General features: G+C 38.4%; 1 protein-coding gene across 6 annotated transcripts in view; it reads left to right on the top strand.

Annotated features, from left to right (window-relative positions):
* Positions 1-20,766, top strand: part of CHN1 (chimerin 1) — a 198,596-nt gene extending 177,830 nt beyond the window's left edge. For all 6 annotated transcript variants that reach the window (XM_017538262.2, XM_017538263.2, XM_017538266.2 and 3 more), the window contains 5 exons: positions 8,131-8,304; positions 9,018-9,095; positions 11,485-11,622; positions 18,377-18,482; positions 19,882-20,766. In XM_017538262.2, coding sequence (XP_017393751.1) covers positions 8,131-8,304; positions 9,018-9,095; positions 11,485-11,622; positions 18,377-18,482; positions 19,882-20,053 — 668 coding nt within the window. In that variant the 3' untranslated portion in view covers positions 20,054-20,766. The remainder of the gene's footprint in view (positions 1-8,130; positions 8,305-9,017; positions 9,096-11,484; positions 11,623-18,376; positions 18,483-19,881) is intronic.
* The last annotated feature ends 637 nt before the right edge of the window (positions 20,767-21,403 follow it).

Raw genomic sequence — 21,403 nt, 5'->3', positions numbered from 1 at the left:
AATAACGGAAATTTATTTCTCACAGTTCTGGAGGCTGAGAAGTCCAAGATCAAGCTGCCAGCAGGTTCAGTGTCTGGTGAGGGTCCAAGCTCTGCTTCCAAGATGGCACCTAGAAAGCTGTGTACCCCAGAGGGGAGGTACCTAGAATGCAATGTCCTCATGAGGTGGTAGAAGGCAGAAGAGTATAAAAGGGGCCAACTCCCTCTGTCAGGCCCCTTTGTAAGAGCACCTAATCCCATTCACAGGGGAGGAGCCCTCATAACCTAATCACCTCTTAAAGGCTCCATCTCTTAATACTGTCACATTGGCAACACCTGAATTTTTGAGGGGATACTTTCAAACCACAGCAGGGAGAGTACCTGTATAGTATATAAAAAGATTGTCAAGGGAGGCCCAGTATAATCACACTTAAAAGGGTTCTTATAAAAGGGAGACGAGAGGTTGGGAGTCAGAGAAAGATAATACAAGGACAGAAGGAGAGGTCAAGGGAAGGGAAGATGCTATGCTGCCGGCTTTGAAGACAGAGGAAGGAGCCAAAAGCCAAGGAATGCAGGTGGTCTCTGGAAACTGGAAAAGGCAAGGAAAGAGATGGATTCTCCCCTAAGCCTCCAGAAGAAATGCAGACCTGCTGACACTTTGATTTTAGCCCAGTGAAAGCGATTTTGAACTTCTGACCTCCAGAATTGTAAGATAATGTATGCTTGTTGTCTCAAGCCAGGAGTTTGTGGTATTAATAATTTGTTATAGCAGCAGTCATAAACGAATACACTAAGCACCAAACACTAAAGGCATTCTTTCCAAAGAAAAATGGCAGGTTTTCCAAAAAAAAGCAGCAATTTTGTATCCCTCACCACAGCCCTTTTTTTAAACATCATGTAAAGGTATTGGGTGATGTTCCAACCACCCGGCTGGCAAGTTGCTGTAGGAGTCAGACTAAATCCAGCTAACACCAAGCAAGCTGGCCCTTCAGGACCGAAAGCGCTGGTTTGCTGCTAAGCACACTGCAGCAATGAGGACAACTGAGGGAGCAGCAGGGACCATCATGACAATGCTAATCATTTCATTACATGGACTATTCAAGACCAAGGAGTGCAAGGTGACATCCCAGGTATTACACGGTCTCACCCACCAAAGTCACCCTGTAGCCTCCTTTGAAGTGAATAAAGTGATGTTTCGAGGGCATAGCTAACTGCAGATTGGGAATGGTGCTCCTCGGGCTAGAATATTTATGACCCAAGTAGGTAGCCTTTAAAAATCAAGTTCAAAGGATGGTCGTTGTTCATTTAGAATAGTTTCTTTGAATAGTTTTTTCTTTATGAAGGGCAAGCTTATAGGTTAATCTGTTGTTATGTAATCACTGAGACGGAAACATTCATCTTTAAAAAAATGACCATTATTCCAGCAGCATTCCTGAATTGTTTCCATTTTAGCCTTACCAGAATATTCTAAGAAATTAAGAAGGATAATTATTTCAAATCAGATATATCAGTTTAATGTTGGTTATTTGTGAAAGTGATTTCATATTTTCAGTGTATCATTATCATTGCTGCTTCCAAAGGGAAATGGCAGGAGTTTTCCTAATAATAAAGTATAAGTATTTATTACTTCAGCTTTACAAGCCCTTTTAGGTTGAAGAAAGTAAGTGGAAGTAACGTTTTTAACTACTGTTTTGATTGATTGTACCTAAAAAGTTAAATGTTTGTCCTTGTAAGCCAGTGAAAAATTGGTAAGACTTCCTTAAAAGTTTCATGGATCCCCTTTGGTTGAAAACAACATTTTCATCAATATTCCAAAGAACAAGGCCTTCTTCTTAATTTTGCTTATGAAAGTAATGACCTCTGATGCATATTAGAATACAAATTATTCCACTTTCCTGAGGGAGGAAATAACTAAGAGATATGTTTCAAAACAAATTTTTATTTGCCATTATTTAAAATATGAACATTCAGAGAAAATTATATTTTCAAATCTTAATGTAGTTATGTTATCTTTTAATCAAATGTAAGTGTCTGCTATTCCTTTCAAAAAATTGATTTCTTTGCTTTCTGGATATAAAACATGTGTTTTAGCAAAATCAAGCCCCAGAAAATCTGAGAGTAACCTAAAGTTGGTAGTCTAAGTAATAGAAATATTTTTTAAGAAAGTATATAATAAAATGTGACTTGACTTTTTTATTCCTCCTTTCATACATTTATTCTATGCTTATTAACTTGAGAAATTGGAAGGGGCAAATGTGGTTTAATAGTAACATAAAAATAACCTACCAAACCAAGAGATTCAACAAATGAAATCTTTTATAGACCTTTTATTATTATTATTTGTAGTATAGAACTTCCCTGAGAGAAATGGAACTATATAGGAGTTATATGACTTTAATAAATAAGTATAAAAAACAAATAAAGCCTTAATGGCATACTGAAATATTGATATACAGTGAGTCCCTGAAGCAGCAGTTTTCAGAGCAAGCTCAGGGCTAATGAATTGCACTGTGAATGTAAGTGTATAAAAAGATGCTTTATTTTAATGACTTTGCCCTGTCTTTGGCAAAGACTTCATATCCAGTACTTTCAAAAATTTAGCCTTTGAGATATATTGTTAAAATTGAGCATAATATATTAATATTTTTCCCATAGTTTTATCTTATTTAAATAAAAGAGAGAATATCAATTTAGAAAACATTTCCCTCTTCCTTAAATACCTAAATCTGAGCTCACTTATCACTTTATCCAGTTTTCACAAAGAAGCTTAGGAACCTGCTGATGTTTAAAACAAGAGATGAAGGCCGGGCGCAGTAACTCATGCCTGTAATCCCAGCACTCTGGGAGGCCGAGGCAGGCAGATGATCTGAGGTCAGGAGTTCAATACCAGCCTGGCCAACATGGTGAAACCCCATCTCTACTAAAAGTACAAAAAATTAGCTGGGTGTAGTGGCACGTACCTGTAGTCCCAGCTACTAGGGAGGCTGAGGCATGAGAATCACTTGCATCTGGGAGGCAGAGGTTGCAGTGAGCCAAGATCGCACCATTGACTCCAGCCTGGGTGATAGAGCAGGATCTTGTCTCAAAAAAAAAAAAAAATGATGGATGACTCCAAACATTCAAAGGAAAAAAGTCAACACCAAACCATTAATGCCATTCAGGTGTTTTAATATTTTGTGGATGCATCACAATTTCACTTTTTTGCTCTCTACTGGACTTTTATACATGGGGAAAGAATATGACAAAACAAATTTTATCGCTGCTTTTTAAAAATCCTACCAGATCAATCATATATATACAGACATCTATAAGGGACTCATTTAGGTAAAATATAGCAATGTTTTTTAAACTCAAATCTATACAATGAATAATGGGTATATAGACTCAAGTCTATACAAATGAACAATATACATTTTTGAATAAGAGGTTGAAAATACCAAATTCATTTTCAATGATGAAAAATATAACTATGAGTACATGATGTACTGTATGGTGTACATGATGTACTGTATGGTATACGTGGGGAAAAGTGGTATGTGTGACTCAGTGGCAAGAGCACAGGCTGGGAATCAGCAATCCAAGATTTCAAAGTCAGTTCTACCCCTTTCTGGCTGAGTAACTTGAACAAGTCATTTAGCCTCTGTCAACCTCATTGTCTTCAGCTTGAAATGAAGATATTCGGATAGCTTTTTACCAAGAGCCCTTCTGACTCAATCTGTGACCTGTGTGTGTTACACTTAAAGTATGAGGTACATCAACACTATTATTAGATTATGAAGCTTGTTGAATTTCATACTTTTAAAACATTGTTATAAGAGTTCTTCCAGTTCTGGACAAGATGGATAAATATGCTTTCTTTTATTCCTCACAATAATTTTAACAAAAGACCCTGGACAAAACATATGTATCAACTATCAGAAGACTCTGAAAGTTGGAAGGCAGACTAAGCACCTCAGGGTTCCGGAAACAACCTAGCAGCGAGTTCCCTGGTGACTGATTTTGCCTGTTTGTTGTACCTCCAGCGTATCCCAACCTCGGCACTAGAGAACCCCACGAACCATAAATGCCAACAGGCAGAGATGAAAAATAATCCCCCCAAAAGCCCGCTCTTTCTAGCCAAAGCACTGGGAAAAGGGCAGCCCAGCAGCACAGGAACTTTTCAGCCACACCTTCCATCAGAGACCCTTCTGCTGCTCCTTCTCAGTGGATGCTACATCAGCAGAGTCTGTAGGTGCAACGTTGTTTCCCACTGCCACATTGCAATAGCAGTGGTGCACTCTCCTATAAACTTGTGAGTGGAACCCTAGCTTCCATTCCTGCCTTGCAGAAACTGGTATTCCTCCTTTACTGAGCTTTCGTGCAGTATCCTGACTTTCTTCCCCACCCTATAGTAGAAGCAGTACCCTCTCAGCCCAAGTCTATGGGCAGAGCTCTATCTTCATCCCTAATCTGCAGTAATGAGGCAGCTGAGAGTGGTCAGAACTCTATTGTCTATGCCCACCCTGCAGTTACATGTAAAGTAGTACTACCCAACCAAGTTTGTGGGCACAGCTTTGACTTCCACCCTACCTGCAGTACCTCTCTCTCCCACCCAGTGCCACAGAGAATGTAGAGCAAAGTCTTGCTATTTGGGTAATACACAAGTGGGGCAGGCACAATAGCACTGCAGTAGCATTAAAAAAAACTTCGTAAACTAGGTTGAGATTTGGACCACGTCCTACAAAAGTGCATTCTAAATCCAAACAGATTGGCTACAGGCTACTATTTTAAAGATTTAATAGGAATCATAGTCAAATAATACTCAAAATATCAAAAATACAGTTCAGGGTTGCTCATCAAAAGTAACTGTGGAAATAACCAGGACAATCTTAAGTAAAAAAGGACAATTGACAGACACCAGCACCAACATCAAAATGACACAGATGTTGGAATTATCAGACAAGAAAAGCAGCTATCATAAAAATTCCTCAACAAGCGCTTATGAACACTCTTGAAACAAATGAAAAAAATAAGAAATATCAGAAAAAGAAATAGATATTAGGCAGAACCAAATAGAAGTTTTAGAACTGAAAAATAACTGAAAGGAACTCACTGGATTATGGGCTCAATAGCAGAACAGACATGACAGAATGAAGATGAACTTGAAGTGAAGATCAGTAGAAATTATCCAAGTCAAACAACAGAGAGTAAATTTATTTACCTCTTTTTAGAGCCAGGGTCTCGCTCACAGGCTGGGGTCAGTGGCGTGATCATAGCTCACTGCAGCCTTGACTACCTGGGATCAAGCCGTCCTCCCTCCTCAAGCCTCATAAGTAGCTGGGACTATAGGCATACACCACCACAACCAGCAATTTATTTCAATTTTTGTAGAGACAGGGTCTTACTATGTTGCCTAGGCTTGTCTCAAACTCCTGGCCTTAAGCAATCCTCCCACTTCAGCTTTCAAAGTGCTGGGATTACAGGTGTGAGCCACCATGCTTGGCTTAGAAAATAGATTTTAAAAAGTGAACCGAGCCTCAGAGACCAGTGGGACAATAACAAAAGTTTAGCATTTGTGTTGTTGGAATCCCAAAAGAAGATAAAGAATGAGAAGCAAAAAACAATATTTGAAAAAAATAATAGCTGAAAACTCGCCAAATATTGTGAAAGCAGTCAAGAGAGAAATGGATAGTGCAGATATGGAAGCATCTATATCCCCAGTTACCCAATTCCTTTTCGGGACGTGGCCTTCACATCTGACAGTTTTTAGCCTTGACTTCAACTTAGTTTTTGACATTAAGCTGATTGACAGCCTTGAGGTAGTACATAGAAAAGGCCTCTCAAAATGTTATTTCATTTCCTAAATAATAACATAGTCATGGTAAACACAGTTTACTACATGCATGCATTTTACATATATTAACATTGAATCCTCACATGAACGCTAATAAATAAACACTATTATTTTTCCCATTTTACATAACTGAGGTACAGGAAGTTTGAGCATCTCACCCAAAATTACGCAGCTAATAAATTCTAGACTGAACTCTAGTTATAAAAGTTACCCAAAACGTTAAAATATTCAGGAGACAGGAGATCTTTTAAGTGGACAGTTTGCCATTGGTTTGCTTATGATTGAATCAGAACTCTTATGTATGCTCTAATACAGAGATAAAGAAGAATTGGGTTGTGATTCTGAAGTCGTTTGGACATTAACAGTACGGAATAGTGTTGGATCATTTGTTCAGATGGTGTAGATTGAGCTGTTTGTTGTGGAAGCCATCCTGTGTTCACAAGCTGACGTTCCTTAGGGGTGAAACATTTGGACATTAACAGTACGGAATAGTGTTGGATCATTTGTTCAGATGGTGTAGATTGAGCTCTTTGTTGTGGAAGCCATCCTGTGTTCACAAGCTGACGTTCCTTAGGGGTGAAACATTTGGCACTCCTAGCACTGTTGGTGCCATCTTCCACATGCCTGGCTTTGCATATGGAGGTGCTCAGTACATATGAATTCTTTTCCTAGAGTTGCCACAGGCCTTAAGTTCTTATTTCAAGTTGGCCGTGTCTACACATTTAATGAAACAACAATGTTATTTGTAAGTTTTGGCTAATTTTCCTTGTCTCTGTTAACTGTTACCACTATATATAACTAGATCACAGCTAATAACTTTTCCTAAAAGTCATGATAATGATCACCAGCATTTGTCTAGCATTTTACAACATGCAAACCACCTGAATGCATTGGCTTATTAATTCTCATAACAATTTTGTGAGGTGAATATTAGGATCCCCTTTCTGCCAGAAACAGCAAGCAAAACTGAATGGCATTGTGTGATTTTCAAACTGGCTTCATTAAGACTTAGCTATAAATTATATATGCGCCACTTGGACTGGATTTACAAGAAGTCAGCATCAAGTTTTTATGAACTTAAAAACAAATGGGTTATGTTTTTTTTTAAACACAAAGATGACATTTATTTTAGTTGAATTATTTAGCTATGGTTTCTCACTCTGCGGTCTAATTTAACAAAATATTTGTATTCCTCTCTATTCCATCTAAAATTTCTTTGTGCTTTTCTTGTTGAAAAGTAAAATGTCTCACAATATTAACTAGAAACGGTTTGCTTTCTGGCATCTTTGAAGTTATAACTAAGTAAAATTACAAAGCAAAGGAGTAACTTCAGTAGAGGAAGTTACTCTACTTCTGTCTAGATGTTAAAATTGTAGACCGACTAGGGGCTTCCAGATAGCTGAACATGTGGTGGTTCCTAGAGGTCAGTGCACCCAGGGAGGGCATGGAACCCCCACACCGCTTTCCCCATACCTCATCCTATACATCTCTTCATCTATATCCTTTGTAATTAAACAGTAAACATTTTAAAATGTGGATCCTAGACTCATCTGTATGTTTGAGTTCTCCTCTGTGTACTAAATGAATGGTCTTGCATAAGTTACTTAACACTTGTACTTAGTTTTCTCAGATATAATATGAGGGAAAAAGTACATGTACTTTTTTCATAGAAATACATGTTTCATAGAACTTTGTTAATTTAAATGAAATAATAAATGTAAAGCACTTAGAATAGTGTCTGGCACTAGTAAGCCATCAATAAATGTTCACTGGTAATAGTATAGCAATAAATACAGCTATTTCTAGTTGCTGGAGGAATTATATATTAGTTATCATATATATAGAACAGATTACGGATAGATACAAACATGAGTAGCACCATTTTAAGAGGGCCCTGGATACTCCTACTTTTGGAAGTCCAATTCCGCTTTATATCAAATATACCTAAAATATAGTTATACCCCACATTAAATATAATTTTAATGTAACTTTAAAGAAATGGGTTTTTTATTGGCTATTTGACATATTTTGTGGACATTGAATTAAACACTAATTTTGATTTTTTGTTGTATTCTCCTGAGACCATACAGCAATTAAGTGATGAACCATGAGCTAGAATTCTGGTCTCCTGGCTGATAACCAGAATTTTCCAGGAGAAAAGATGAGAATATTGTTTTCCCACCCAGAAAGAACTGCTGGAGTCTAATCCACTTTAAAACCCATTTCAAGCTGGAGGGCCTTTTGCTAAAGTTAACACCCCAGAATGCTCAAAACTCTGAAAGTAATATTGAATGTTTCCTTTCTTTATTCTTTTCTTAGATTGTGGTTTGAATGTTCATAAGCAGTGTTCCAAGATGGTCCCAAATGACTGTAAGCCAGACTTGAAGCATGTCAAAAAGGTGTACAGCTGTGACCTTACAACGCTCGTGAAAGCACACACCACTAAGCGGCCGATGGTGGTAGACATGTGCATCAGGGAGATTGAGTCTAGAGGTGAGACATTTCCAATGTGGGCTGCCCTGGCCTCTATTCCCTACCAGTACCAGTCCTAATGCCTTTGGGATACCTCATTGCACAATGCGGTTGTCTTCTGTAATTTGTGGGGGAATGGTTTCCTATGTCAAGTGATCTCAAAGACTGAAATGAATTAATTTAACAAGTAATTAAATAGCTTGATTTCAAGGTACATTTAACCAAGTATAGCAAATATGCTTAAAAATATATTTATAGATGATGCTTCCCGTCTGCACTTGACTGGTAAAGACAAATTCATTTTTCAATTTTTACATTTTTCTTTGGTTCAAGAAGCAAAAGTGTAAATGCTCTACTAAAACTATCTAAAGCTGAAAACAGAGCTGCATCCTAATTATTCTTTCCCACTTGGGAAAAACAGGCCTATATTTTATCTTTGTCTTCTGTTATGTAAAAGACTTTATGATGTAACTGGGGTGATAAATTATTTCCCTTAGGACTTAACATATTTGATTTAATTAGACCAAATGATGAGCCAGATGATACTCAGGTGACAATAGGTAAGAGTAAGAACTGTGCGTGAAATGGTTTTATTTTAGGAGAACAGTGTGAAAAGATTTCTAAACATGTATATTTTATTCCTTCTGACACATTACCTCCCAACTTAAAGTATGAGAAGTTAAAATCTGAAGAAAAAGCATAATTCAAAGAAACTAACTAGTTTTATTTTTCAGGTCTTAATTCTGAAGGACTATACCGCGTGTCAGGATTTAGTGACCTAATTGAAGATGTCAAGATGGCTTTTGACAGAGGTATGTTTTTCAGAATGTTCTATAACTTAGGACAATAATACTCTTTGCTAAAAAGCACAATTTCTTATGAGGTAGTTTTTGCATCATTTTTCTAAATCACTGATGGTTATATACCAAATTTAAAAACTTAGCTTATAATGTATTCTTTTTTATGAGTTGTAACTATTAAACAGTCAAATTTCAGAATGCAAAAGGAGTATAAAGATTCAGTTTGTGACCGATATTTGAGGATCCAAGGCTGGTCCATGTTTACCAAAATATACACAGAGCAATTACATTTACCAAAAATGATAGAGAAAAGAGTGGGATCTATTCCATTACAGATCTCAGGCTTCTTGGGCGTGAGTTAACCCACCTCACCCTGCCCGTCATCCATGCCCCACTGGCATCCTCATCACCATCTTCAATGAGCTGAGACCCAAGCCCAGACTCATATGTTGGGGCCAGAAAGCTGAAGAGAAGCTTTAGGGGCTTTCTGCGGGGGACCCATCCACCAGTGTAGGGAAAGGGGCCCAGTCAAAGAAAAGCTCAGTGGAGCTTAATTTTCTTAGCTAACATTTAGATTAAGATTTGCCTCCATGGTTCTCCAATTTGCTTTAAGGACTAGAACAAATGGTTCCAGAGAAAACCTGTAGCCTTGAATACAGGAAGTAAAGGAGTAAGGGTTAGTGATCCACTTTCCTTTACAAGTACGTATTCTAGTTCTATCACACAGACCTCTCCCATTCACAGACCTCTTACAGGCAACAGAGGCAGAAAGCAAAAATAATTAAATATTTACTACCAACCTGAGGGAATCTAGGCCAGCCCAAGTATGTGATAAGAGCAAAGAAAGGGAGATGAAGTAACGGTGTATTCACTCCAAAAAGCATCAGGAAGAGCAGTCCTGACTCCATGCCAGGTTGAATGGGAAGAAGCATCTTTTTACTCTGGAAGCTCTGCAACTGAGCATGTCCATTCCCAGCCTCTGGCTACAAGTCTCAAAAATAAATTCACACTGACAAAGAAACTGAATGTTCCTATGGACCTGAGAAAGCAAATAAATGGCACAGTTTCCTGTATTGAAAATATGAGACAACCATTTCGTAACCTGAAAACACCAGTAACAGATTTTAAAATTCATAAAGTGCTCACTTTGGCTCCCTGTAGCCACATTGCCGGGGGCCAGTCTTTGGCCTCCCAAGGGAGGTGTACCGGCAATCATCTGCAAGATCTGTAGAAATGATGCAAAGGATTTTAACAAGGGTTACAACAAACCGGTGTCTCGGATCATTAAAATCAGTTCTGTATATAAATGCTGCCCAATTCCATGAGTGTTCAAAGGGATAAGATATCAAATAAACAGAGCAAAATAATTTGGAGTAATTAAGGATGTTCACTTCTGGGAGGCATAAATCTCAAGTAATGAGATCCAAGAAAGAAGCCAGGATCCAGAGGATGCTGGAATGAACTCATTAAATTCAAGAGCCAAGGTAAAAAGGCAAGTTTGGGGAAATCTTCCCCAGCTTAGGAAATAGTCACTGAATGGAAAGCTGACTACTCTGAGGTCAGAAGCTGCCATTACACTTCTGCTACATTTTATCCTTTGGTGGAATCACAGATATTTGTGTGACAGGTGCTGTGAGAGATCCATGGTCAAAGCAAATAAAATCTTGTGAGCTTTACCCCAGAATAGCCCTAGTCTGGTTGAGACAAGAGCAGAAAGAAAAACAATTGGGAAACAGAAATGTTATAAACTGTGCTGATATGGTATAACCCTACTTAGAATGTAGTATGAGGAGATCAGATTCCAGGATTTGTTTACATTATTTTAAAACAGAAAATAGGTGAATAGATAAAACAGAAGAATATATTTGTGTATTTGTATATACTTACTAAAAAGTAGATTTTAAAACTAACCAGTTTAATAACAACATACATAGTAAGCCCCAGCATGTTACTCTTTTAGGCTCCTAGCTTGTTTAAATCTATTTTCCACTAATTTGTTAACTCAAAAATATTTATTAAGCAGCTACTATATTCCAGGCACCATGTTCTTTACTTTAGATATGATGGTTAACCATGTATGCTTGGTCCTTACACTCATGAAGGGTTCACATTAAATAATAATCACACAGTGGTTATTGATTTTAATAAGGGATATAAAGGAAAATATTAATAACTGGGGAGCTTAACCTGTCTGGTAGGGCAGGTGAGGCATGCTGGAGATCAAAAGAGGCTTTTTCACAGAAAATTAATCATTATTATGTAACATGTAGCACACTAAACTATGTTAAAAACTGAAGCATTGCTCATCTTTAAAATCTGATTTGTATACAGAAAGGTCATTCATTAAAACAGTGCTGTGAATCCAGATATTTACTTTTGTTTCTTTCAACATCCTTAAAAGATGGTGAGAAGGCAGATATTTCTGTGAACATGTATGAAGATATCAACATCATCACTGGTGCACTTAAACTGTACTTCAGGGATTTGCCAATTCCACTCATTACATATGATGCCTACCCTAAGTTTATAGAATCTGCCAGTAAGTATGAATGCATGTATTCCAAATAACCTGACAAACAACCTCCTCTTGGTAATCACTCTAACTGGGTTTCTGGCTGAGTAACTTGAATACATTTTATGAAATATTTCCTTTGTGCATCTCTCTATGGTTAATATAGTCATGAGAATTTTACATTGTTCTATAACATAGATTATTTATGACTTATGCCATCAGAAGCTTCTTTTAATGTGCTAAACCTCATTTTCCAAAATAAGGCTTATACCAGTGCTCTTTAGATGTAGACCAGTGTTTTTGTAAAATAAAAATGAATAACTGGAAAAGTAAAATTAAAAAAAAAAACAACATCTTTTGTTACATTCAGCAAACAAAATTTCTGTCAGATTGCTATATGTTTCTAAATTCTTATTCTCAGTTTCTGTACTTAACTTGTATGAGTTAATGCAGACTATTACAGTTAGCAAACTGGCACTGGCTCACAGATCGTACTTTAAAAAGCACTATTTTAGATCAAGAAGTTTTTTTAAATTCTAGTTGAAATGAAAATGAGAAACAGCAAAGGTTTATTTGTCAAATCTTATTTGTGCTGCAAAAATCATACCTGTAATTTGCACTTCATTTTTTAAAGAAGGGAATTCTTAATGGTTTTAAGTATTAGCATTACCATTTTTTGGAAAAGGTAGTCTATTTCTGTCATTTTGCTTTTCTCTATATAAAACCATATGTTGTCTTCATCTTTAAATGATAACATCACTTCCTTAGTAACACTAATTTGCTTTTTGACTTGGGAATTTCATGAAATACAATCTTTCTTTGTTCTAAATTTTAGTTTCCCTTTCAGGGCTTTTGTAGGGAGTTTTTGTGGTTAGTTCCATGGAGCCCTGATTTCTTGCAGGTCAGCTCAAGCTCCCATGTAGAGAATGGCCATGAGAATTACACTGATTTCTTTCAAAGCATTAGGTTAGAAAGCATGAAAACTTCTAGGTCTCTAATGGACTCAGTGTTGATCATGAAAATTTGTGTGAGGGATCTCACACGTCCTTGTCTCATGGGGCAGACATTTCCTCTCCAGACAGATCATAAGTCTGATTGCCACTAATCTAGGAAGCAACACACACACATGCAGACACACACACACACAGACACACACACACACACACAGCCTGTGAAAAGCTGCCCAGTTTATGCTCTGATCCCCAGGACTCTGATCCCATTGAAAGTGGGTAAGTTCCACTTTCACGTTGCTTGGAAGTAAAACTGAAACTTGGCTGTATGCCAAACTCAGGGGCACACGATCAGCAGAGGACAAAGCAGTGATGCAAACCCAGGTTCTGAACTCCACACACCACGTTATTTAGGAAGAAGTAAAAGCCAAGCCTCCTCTTGGATTCCAAGGCCTTTGACACCATAGTTCCAAATTACCTCTCCTTCTTTCCCCATACCCACCTTAGCTGCTGAAGAAAATCTCCCCTTTTTATTATTCTTCCAAATCATTTGTCATCGTTTTGGAATTTGTTTCTGAAACAGCCTTCCTGTCCAAAATTAGCAAGCACCCTTATCTCACCCCTGAGAAAACTCTGGAAACCACATCATAAGAAAGAAACTTTCACAAATCAAGGTAGAAATTTCTGCTTATAATTTCACCAATCTGGATGTCTGATTTATGTGACACCAAAAACCCTGGCATAATACCGATATATAATATAAACGTTTGTTGTGCATGTTGGATAGCGATATCTTCTTGTTTGTGGAACACTGTGTCCTTGTACACTGTCTTCTGGCATTAGAGTCTGTTTCATTCTTTAGATGTGCAGATACAGCCATTCTCTTAAAAGGCAGATAAGGAAGATGAGAGAAATTAACATTTATAGAGTATATATGAGGTCCCTTGAATCCTGCTCAGCACTTTATATCCGTCATGCAATTTTAGAAAGGAGGAGATGTGATGGAGTATGAGTAAATTGTGTAAGGTCACATTGCTCACTAGGGGAGGTGGCACTGGCATTCCCACACACTTCTAAGGTCAGAGCCCTTGCTTTCTCTACTCTGTCACACTGCCTGGCTCACTTGATGGAGCAGGGAATGAGACTTAGACAAGGGAAGGAGCAATGAAAGAGCCCCTTTCAAATGAGGAACAGAGAAAATTTTTTTTTTCTCTCTCAGCTCCTAAAAATGTCTCTGGCATTTATTAGCATCCTTTGCCACCAAAAAAAAATCAGAATTTACATTAAAGCTTTCTTCTACAAAAGCTGTTTGAGCTCTGCTTTCGCAGCCTTCTTGGAGGAACCTGCAGCTTAAAAGCTGGAAGGGAGTGACTGCAGGAAATGAAAAAGGAAAGCAAGGATGGAGAAGGCCAGGCCATCACACACGACAGCTTGAAGTTCTTCCAAGGCCCCTGCAGATTCCCTGATGAACTCACCTGAAGTCTGGGTTCACTCACCCCTCCTTCCTCAGTTCCTCTCCCCACCATTTAAGACATTGCTACCCTAGAATACAAAGGCCAGGAAGACAGGTGCCTCTCACAGAGCCTCCAATAACCCAGCCTTATGGGTGCTTCCTGTCACGATGGAAACAGCACTACCAAAGCTGAGCTCCTGGTGGCAATGAGGGCAGAAATCTTCTTCTAGCCAAGGACTCAGAGAGCTGTGTTCCCAGAACATCTTAGAAAAGCTACATGTCTCAGTGTGTAACCTTGAGTGAGTCAGATCAACTCAAAACCCAGGGTTCTTGGTGGTAAGCAACTTAAAATCTCCAGAAGAGAAGCCTGGGAAAGAGAACTTATTAGTGTTTCCTCAGCTCTGCCACTGAGCCACCACTTTTGGTCAGCTAAGTTTTAATCTTCTTGTATTGGAATTTCTCTATGTAAAATTAACTAGATATACTATAGAAGAGCTTTTAATTAGATCTTGATGGGCTTAGACTTGTTGTTTCCTTCCCCAACAATGTTCACGTTTTCGAGATCCTTCCAGCCCCTCCTCTAATGCCGTCTGCTCCTCCCTGGACCCCTCAGCTGCAGACCGTCTTCCTCCTGATTCCCATCACCTCTACTCAGACATCTTTACTGCCTCCTTCCTTCATGCTGGAAATTTATAATTTCATCTTGTCTTCCTACTTTACTGGAATCCCTTTTAAAGAGAGGAGTTCTCACTCATGTTCCTTTTCCCACAGTGCCTGTGACAGTCCCTTACTTACATAATAGGTGTAATAAATATGATGAATAAGTGAACTTACAATTTTACATTGAGAACTGTAGGATGTTAGAGTTTGCACATATTCTAAGGGATCATGCAGCTAGACTCTCTTGTATAAAACATTCTTTTTGAAATATTTAGTTGCTGCAAGCTCACTCACTGCTTCCAGAGGCAGTCAATCCACTGATGGACGGATGTAACCACATGAAGCCCTTCTGTGTACAACAGAAATCTGCCTGTTTTTATTTAATAATTCTCTCCCATTGGCAGTGTTCTTGGTATCACCCTTTTCCTCCATGTGTGTTTTGTATATTTGACAACTGATGATGGTCATTCATCTCTAAATACATTCCATTTTGTCTGTTTATCTCTTATGCTTCTTATGGCAAAGAGTTGTGTTCTCTACAAAATGGTAATGGGTAATGCTTTTGTAAGTGGAAGAAAAGAAGAAATGAATTCCAGGGAAGAATGTTTGCTGATTTGATCTTAATACTATTCGGTGCATTTTGTCATTTGTTTCCAAATGTATACTCCAGCCTGGAGATGTAAATTTCCTCTCCCTGAACACCAGATTAATCCACAATCAGCATGTTCATTTGAATGCCTGACAGGCATCTCAGATAGAACTTTTCCTCACCAAACCTCCTCCACCCACAGTCTTTCCCATCTCAGTTAATAGAAGCCTCATTCTTGTAGCTGCCTAAGCCAAAAACCTGGATCATTCAAGATTCTTCCATTTCTCATGCATCCTTCATCAGGAATCCAATGAACTCAACCTTCAAAATATACCCAGAATGCAACAAATTCTTATCACCTTCACTGCTACCCCCTGGTTCAAGCTACTGTCAATCTTTACCTGGATGTTTTTAATAATTACTGGAATAGTCTTTCTGCTTTTATTCTTTTCCTTCCACAGTCTGTTTTCCACCTGGCAGCCAGAGTACCGATAACTGAAAAATGCATGTCAGATCATGACCTTTCTTTGTTGATAACCTTCCCATTTCTCTTAGTAAATGCTAAATCCTTAAAATAGCCTGCATCTCCTGACATGATTGAGTGCCCTGTTGCCCTTCCGACCACACCTGCTAATATTCCCCTCTTCACTCACTCCCCTGCAGCCACAGTTGACTCCCCGCTTTTCCTCAAACATTACATTCATGCTCTCCCCTCAGGATCTCTGCATGGGTGCTCCTTCACCAGCACTGTCTTTCCCCAGATCTCCACATGGCTCATTCCCATTGAGGTCTATCCTGACCACCCCACTGAAAATTTCAACCCCCCAACACTCCTGATGCTTCTTATCCTGCTGTTTTTTTCCATAGCACTTGCCTCATTCTAATATAGTGTAAACTACAATACGTCATATTCATGGTTTATTGTCAGTCACCCTCAGTAGCAAGTAAGCTCCCCATGTGCGAATTGTTTTGCTAGCCCAACACCACATCTCACAGTTCTTCTCTACAGAGATTAACTGTGGAAATTAAAAGGAAGCTGGGTTATTCTTGTTTTAACTTCCAGATTTGTGTAGTTTCAAATTAATTTATCCTATAATAAAAACTAAAGCTAGGTGTGGTGGTTCACACCTGTAATCCCAACACTTTGAGAGGCTGAGACAGAAGGATTACTTGATCCCAGATGTTTGAGACCAACCCAGGCAACATAGTGAGACAGTCTCCAAAAAAATTAACATTTAGCTGGGTGTGGTGGCACACATCTACAGTCCCAGCTACTTGGGAGCCTCAGGCAGGAGGATCACTTGAGCCCAGGAGGTCAAGGCTGCAGTAAGCTGTCATCATGCCACAGCACTCCAGCCTGGGTGACAGTGTCTCAAACAAACAAAAACCCTAAGTAGTAGCTTTTATAGTAAATGGAGGATTTCAGTTTCTGAGCTGGTACTACTGTTATAAATTGGCACTTTTTAAAGGCCCCAAAGTTCAGACACCATACATTATTTATCATGGCAAAAAGTAAATAATATATTCTTCATTCAAAGAAATGAGCCAGGAACTATGAGGATGTTTTGGGTAGAGATTGTAAAATGGTCAGTTTGTTTGAATTAAAAAACTTCAGTCATTGTTTACATTCTGAAATTTATCAAATCTGCTTTAACAATGCTAGAAACTTTTCACATTCATCTTACACCAATTTTTACCTGACTTCAATTCATTATGATTGAGTTGGCTTGTTTCATAAGTTAGAAACCCTAAAATTTTTGGTCTTGTGTCTTGGATGTTGCATTCTGGTCAGATGTAGTCTTCCTAGCATTTTAAGGCCGCCATCCTGATTAGGACTAAGGAACACGGAGTCTCATTGACATTACCTTGAAACCTAACTCCCCTGCCTCTGCCAAGATGGAGTCTTGCTCTGTCACCCAGGGTGGAGTGCAGTGGCGTGATCTTGGCTCACTGCAACCTCCACCTCCTGGGTTCAAGCAATTCTCCTGCCTCAGCCTCCACAGTAGCTGGGATTACAGGCACCTGCCACCACACCCAGCTAATTTTTGTATTTTTAGTAGAGACGGGGTTTCACCATGTTGGCTAGGCTTGTCTCAAACTCCTGACCTCATGATCTGCCCACTTCGGCTTCCCAGGGTGCTGGAATTACAGGTGGGAGCCACCACACCTGGCCTAACCCAACTTTTAAAGGCACCCTATCTTTTGACATTTGAGTAGAAGCAGGAATGTACTGTGGTGTTCTTTTTTGAGATCACAGAATTCCAAAGATGTTAATTGTTTTCAGTTATAGAAATGACTAATGAATTGAATGCAGTGTGACCTCAAAGGAATGTGCTGGAATTTTGTTCATTTGGAACTAAAACATCCAAATGTAGATGATTCTCTTCAAAGTTTATACCCTTGAAAGAGTCACATTTATTTCAGGGCTCTTGCCATCAGGCAAAACATTTGGAAGTGACTTCAAAGTCTGCTGTGCATTCTTCTGAATGTCTGAGTCATAGAAAATGTTTGCATTTTGAAGGTAGATTTGATTTTTTAATATAAAACAAAGTAATTGAAAACTAAGTAATTAATAAAGCAAGTAAATATTGGATGGTACATGTTTGGGTTTAAAAAGGAAAAAGTATGAATATCAATTAATAAGACTTTCCTGGGGTCGCAATGGTAGTGGAGTGACATGGTTAGTATGTCATTGCTGAAAAGGGATTTTCAAAATATTTTATGCAATGTGTCATTCCTTAAGTATACCTGTAATATTCTAAGGTCACTTCATTTGAATGTATAAGTTTTTAATCTGTGTCAACATCTGCCTGATTTTTTTATAGTTACATCCTGTATTCAGTGTCCAATTTCCAAAGTTGTCAGACTCCAAGACACTCAACTGAAAAAACTAGATGTTCCCCCCATCCCCAAAAGTCCAAGTAAATGGTGTTGCCACATTGAAACTAAGAGCCTTTGGAAATCTAGACTTGAACCTTAAAAGTAATTTCTGAAGCTGTTGGACAAGGAATTATGAGGAAGCATTTCTTACCAGTTTCAGAGCATTATCACAAGAATATAATTAAGTAAAACCACTGTATCAGTTTTGTGTTAATGCTTTTCTTCTTGGTATTCAACTTGCTGTTTTAGAAATTATGGATCCTGACGAGCAATTGGAAACCCTTCATGAAGCACTGAAACTACTGCCACCTGCTCACTGCGAAACCCTCCGATACCTCATGGCACATCTAAAGAGGCAAGTCACAGACCTTGAGTCTTACACCTGTATTGCATCCAGATTTTAAGGATAAAATGAAATCAAGGATGAAAGAAAGGACAAATGATCTATTGAACAAATAAATAAATGTATAGCTACATTGTCTTGTGTGAAATTTCACTAGAAGGAATGCTAAAAATATCCTGCACAATAATACTAAATGCAGACCTGATTGATTGTGTTATAAATGTATGTGCAGTTCCAGTATATGTTTGCAGATATGCTAGAGATGCCAATGTTCTGTCAAGGACATGCACTAATTTTTGTGGATAGAGAGAGTTGTGGCTGTAAAGACACATAATAAAGCAAGAAGAAAGCAACTTGCAAGGCAGCTCACATTTCCTATCTTCTTGCTCCAAAAAAAAGCACTTCAAACTTGGTGATGGGATTTTTGATTATTGAATTAATGTGGCCAGCACTGCAAACTGATGTAAAAAGTGGTGGAGTAAGGAACTAAGGGGTAAAGGGAGGAATGGAAAATGAAGTATTTCAGTTCGTTTGGGTTTGATGTTTTCAGGTGATCGATAGTCATGCAGCTTTTCTCCCTGCTCGCTCACCCTCCATCTCTATCAGTTGAAGCAAAGGCTTCCAAATTATATGACGAAGTTTTGGTGGTTTTAGGTTTTTGAAATATAAAACCAATCAGAAACAGAAAATTTCATGTGGCCAAAGGCATTGAGTTATGCAGAAATGGTATTTTAGTCACTCGTGAATGTTTACATTTTTCCTCTTTAAAAGCACCATGAGTTAAAACCTTTGTTTAAATTCTTAGAATTTCACTTATAGATTCAAGTTTGCTTCCTATTTGGAGATAATTAAGTGTTCTGCACTAAAACAAAGGAATAACTCTCAAATGATCTCCTCTGTGTTACTATGCAGTGGTCAAAAGCACAGAAACACATACCCTCCATGACGATGCTGCCACCCCGTAGCCATTGCTTGTTACTGTCACTGCTGTTCTCTCCCTAGACACTTACTCAACTGTCCACTTGCAAAACTACTCTACAGCAAAGATAGCCAAAGTGAAGGGAAGGTGGGTGGATTAAATCAAGGTAACCCAGTTCCTTCTAGCTATTTGCAAATGTAGGTTTAGAACTATAGGCTGTGGGCTGTGGCAGGAGGATCCATAGATAGAACGGAATCCATACGGTCCAGCACATTAACTCGGGCTTGAGCCAGTGATCACCACAAGTTTAAATTATCTCAACATAAGTTACTCTAAGGAAAGTCAGTACTTTGAAAGTACAGAGAAATAACCTAGTAGAGGAGTTGATAAGTAGACGCAAACTTTTATTGTGAATCCTATTTTAGTGTTCAAGCACAATGAAGAATGTACGGCTTACACAAAATCATTTATTCCTGTACTTGCATTTTTCAGAGTGACCCTCCATGAAAAGGAGAATCTTATGAATGCAGAGAACCTTGGAATCGTCTTTGGACCAACCCTTATGAGATCTCCAGAACTAGACGCCATGGCTGCATTGAATGATATACGGTATCAGAGACTGGTGGTGGAGCTGCTTATCAAAAACGAAGACATTTTATTTTAAATTTTTAATTTGAGGGGAAAAGAAATGTTTTACAGATGAAGGAATGTTTTATAGTAATTTAACTGGCTCCTATAGCTGCATTATTTCTTGATTAGAGGTTTGGGCATATAACCAGATTTAAAATGAAGGAACTTTCTGTTGTTTTTGTAGCGCCGCTCAGCTGTCTTGTAAAACAGTGAACACACGCTTTCCGGTTCTAGTAATCCTGGGTGTTTATCATGTTCAGAGACACTCAAGCTATTGCATGATTAGCCCCCTATCTGGCAAGGAAACCCCATACAGAAGAAACAACAAACCTGCACCTGCACCGCCTCTGCGTCCTGGGTAGCCTGTGGTTGTAATCCAGCATGTTTCACAGAGTAAGCCTGTTGTGACTTTGCTTTTGGGGTCTATGTCATTGGTTTCTGATGCTTGTATAAACATGCACACACAAATGGATAAAACAGCACCGCCCTGGCTGTTGCATTACCATAGACCATATCATATGACTATGTTTTGCAAATGATTTCTGGTTTCTCTTAGTTCTTCTCTAACATAGTACTTTCTTTCCAGCAAAATCAAAATGTGTTTTCAGATTTGTTACTTTAGTAAGTTATTCATACCAATAAAAAATGTACAACACAGCATTTTCTGTTAAATTATTATTGGTTTTTAGTTGTAATTTTGTATTTTTTCTGGCATGCATTTAATTTATTAAATTGGCTTTTAGAAATCAAAAATATTGATAGCTTACTTTTTCTCATAAGAATATTCAGGAAAATGTGTTTGGCCATGTATTAAATACTGAGTACTTCTTCTGACCTGTTTTGTTTACTGCTAAAAGTATTGTGATAAGCTCCTAAAATAATCATTTAAAACTGCTTATAGTTAAAACACCCATTAATTGTATTTGTTTTTCTTCTTGTATTACTCGGGCAGAAATCTAGAAAATATTTTGACACTTTTTAATGAGGGGTTGGGCAGTTTCTTCCAGAGCCCTCAGAACAAGAAAGAGGCTAACTAAAAAGAGTGACTGCTTCTAAATATTTGATTTGTCAAAAAATATATGGCATTGACATACATTGAGCTGACAATGCGGCCTGAGAGCTGAGCTGCAGAGGGCAGCCTGGGGGCTGGAGAAGGGGTCTGCAGCTAGAGGCCAGGTGCCCAGATGCTGGGCCTGGTACTATCACTGGCCACCTGTGTGGCTTGGAGCCAACGACCCTCCAGAGCCTGCTTCTGTGCCTGTCAGACGAGCACCCTTCTAGAACAAAAGTTCCATCCTGCTTTCAAATTCTTAATAATAAAAGACATGTGTTGAAAATTTCAAGATTATTCCAAAAATAATGGGAACTGATGAAAACGTGGAGT

Source organism: Cebus imitator, unplaced genomic scaffold (assembly GCF_001604975.1).
Source record: "Cebus imitator isolate Cc_AM_T3 unplaced genomic scaffold, Cebus_imitator-1.0 Scaffold110, whole genome shotgun sequence".
In the NCBI taxonomy this organism is placed as follows: Eukaryota; Metazoa; Chordata; class Mammalia; order Primates; family Cebidae; genus Cebus; species Cebus imitator.
The sequence above is the reverse complement of the archived record's forward strand: the minus strand, read 5'-3'. Positions and strand labels throughout refer to the sequence as shown.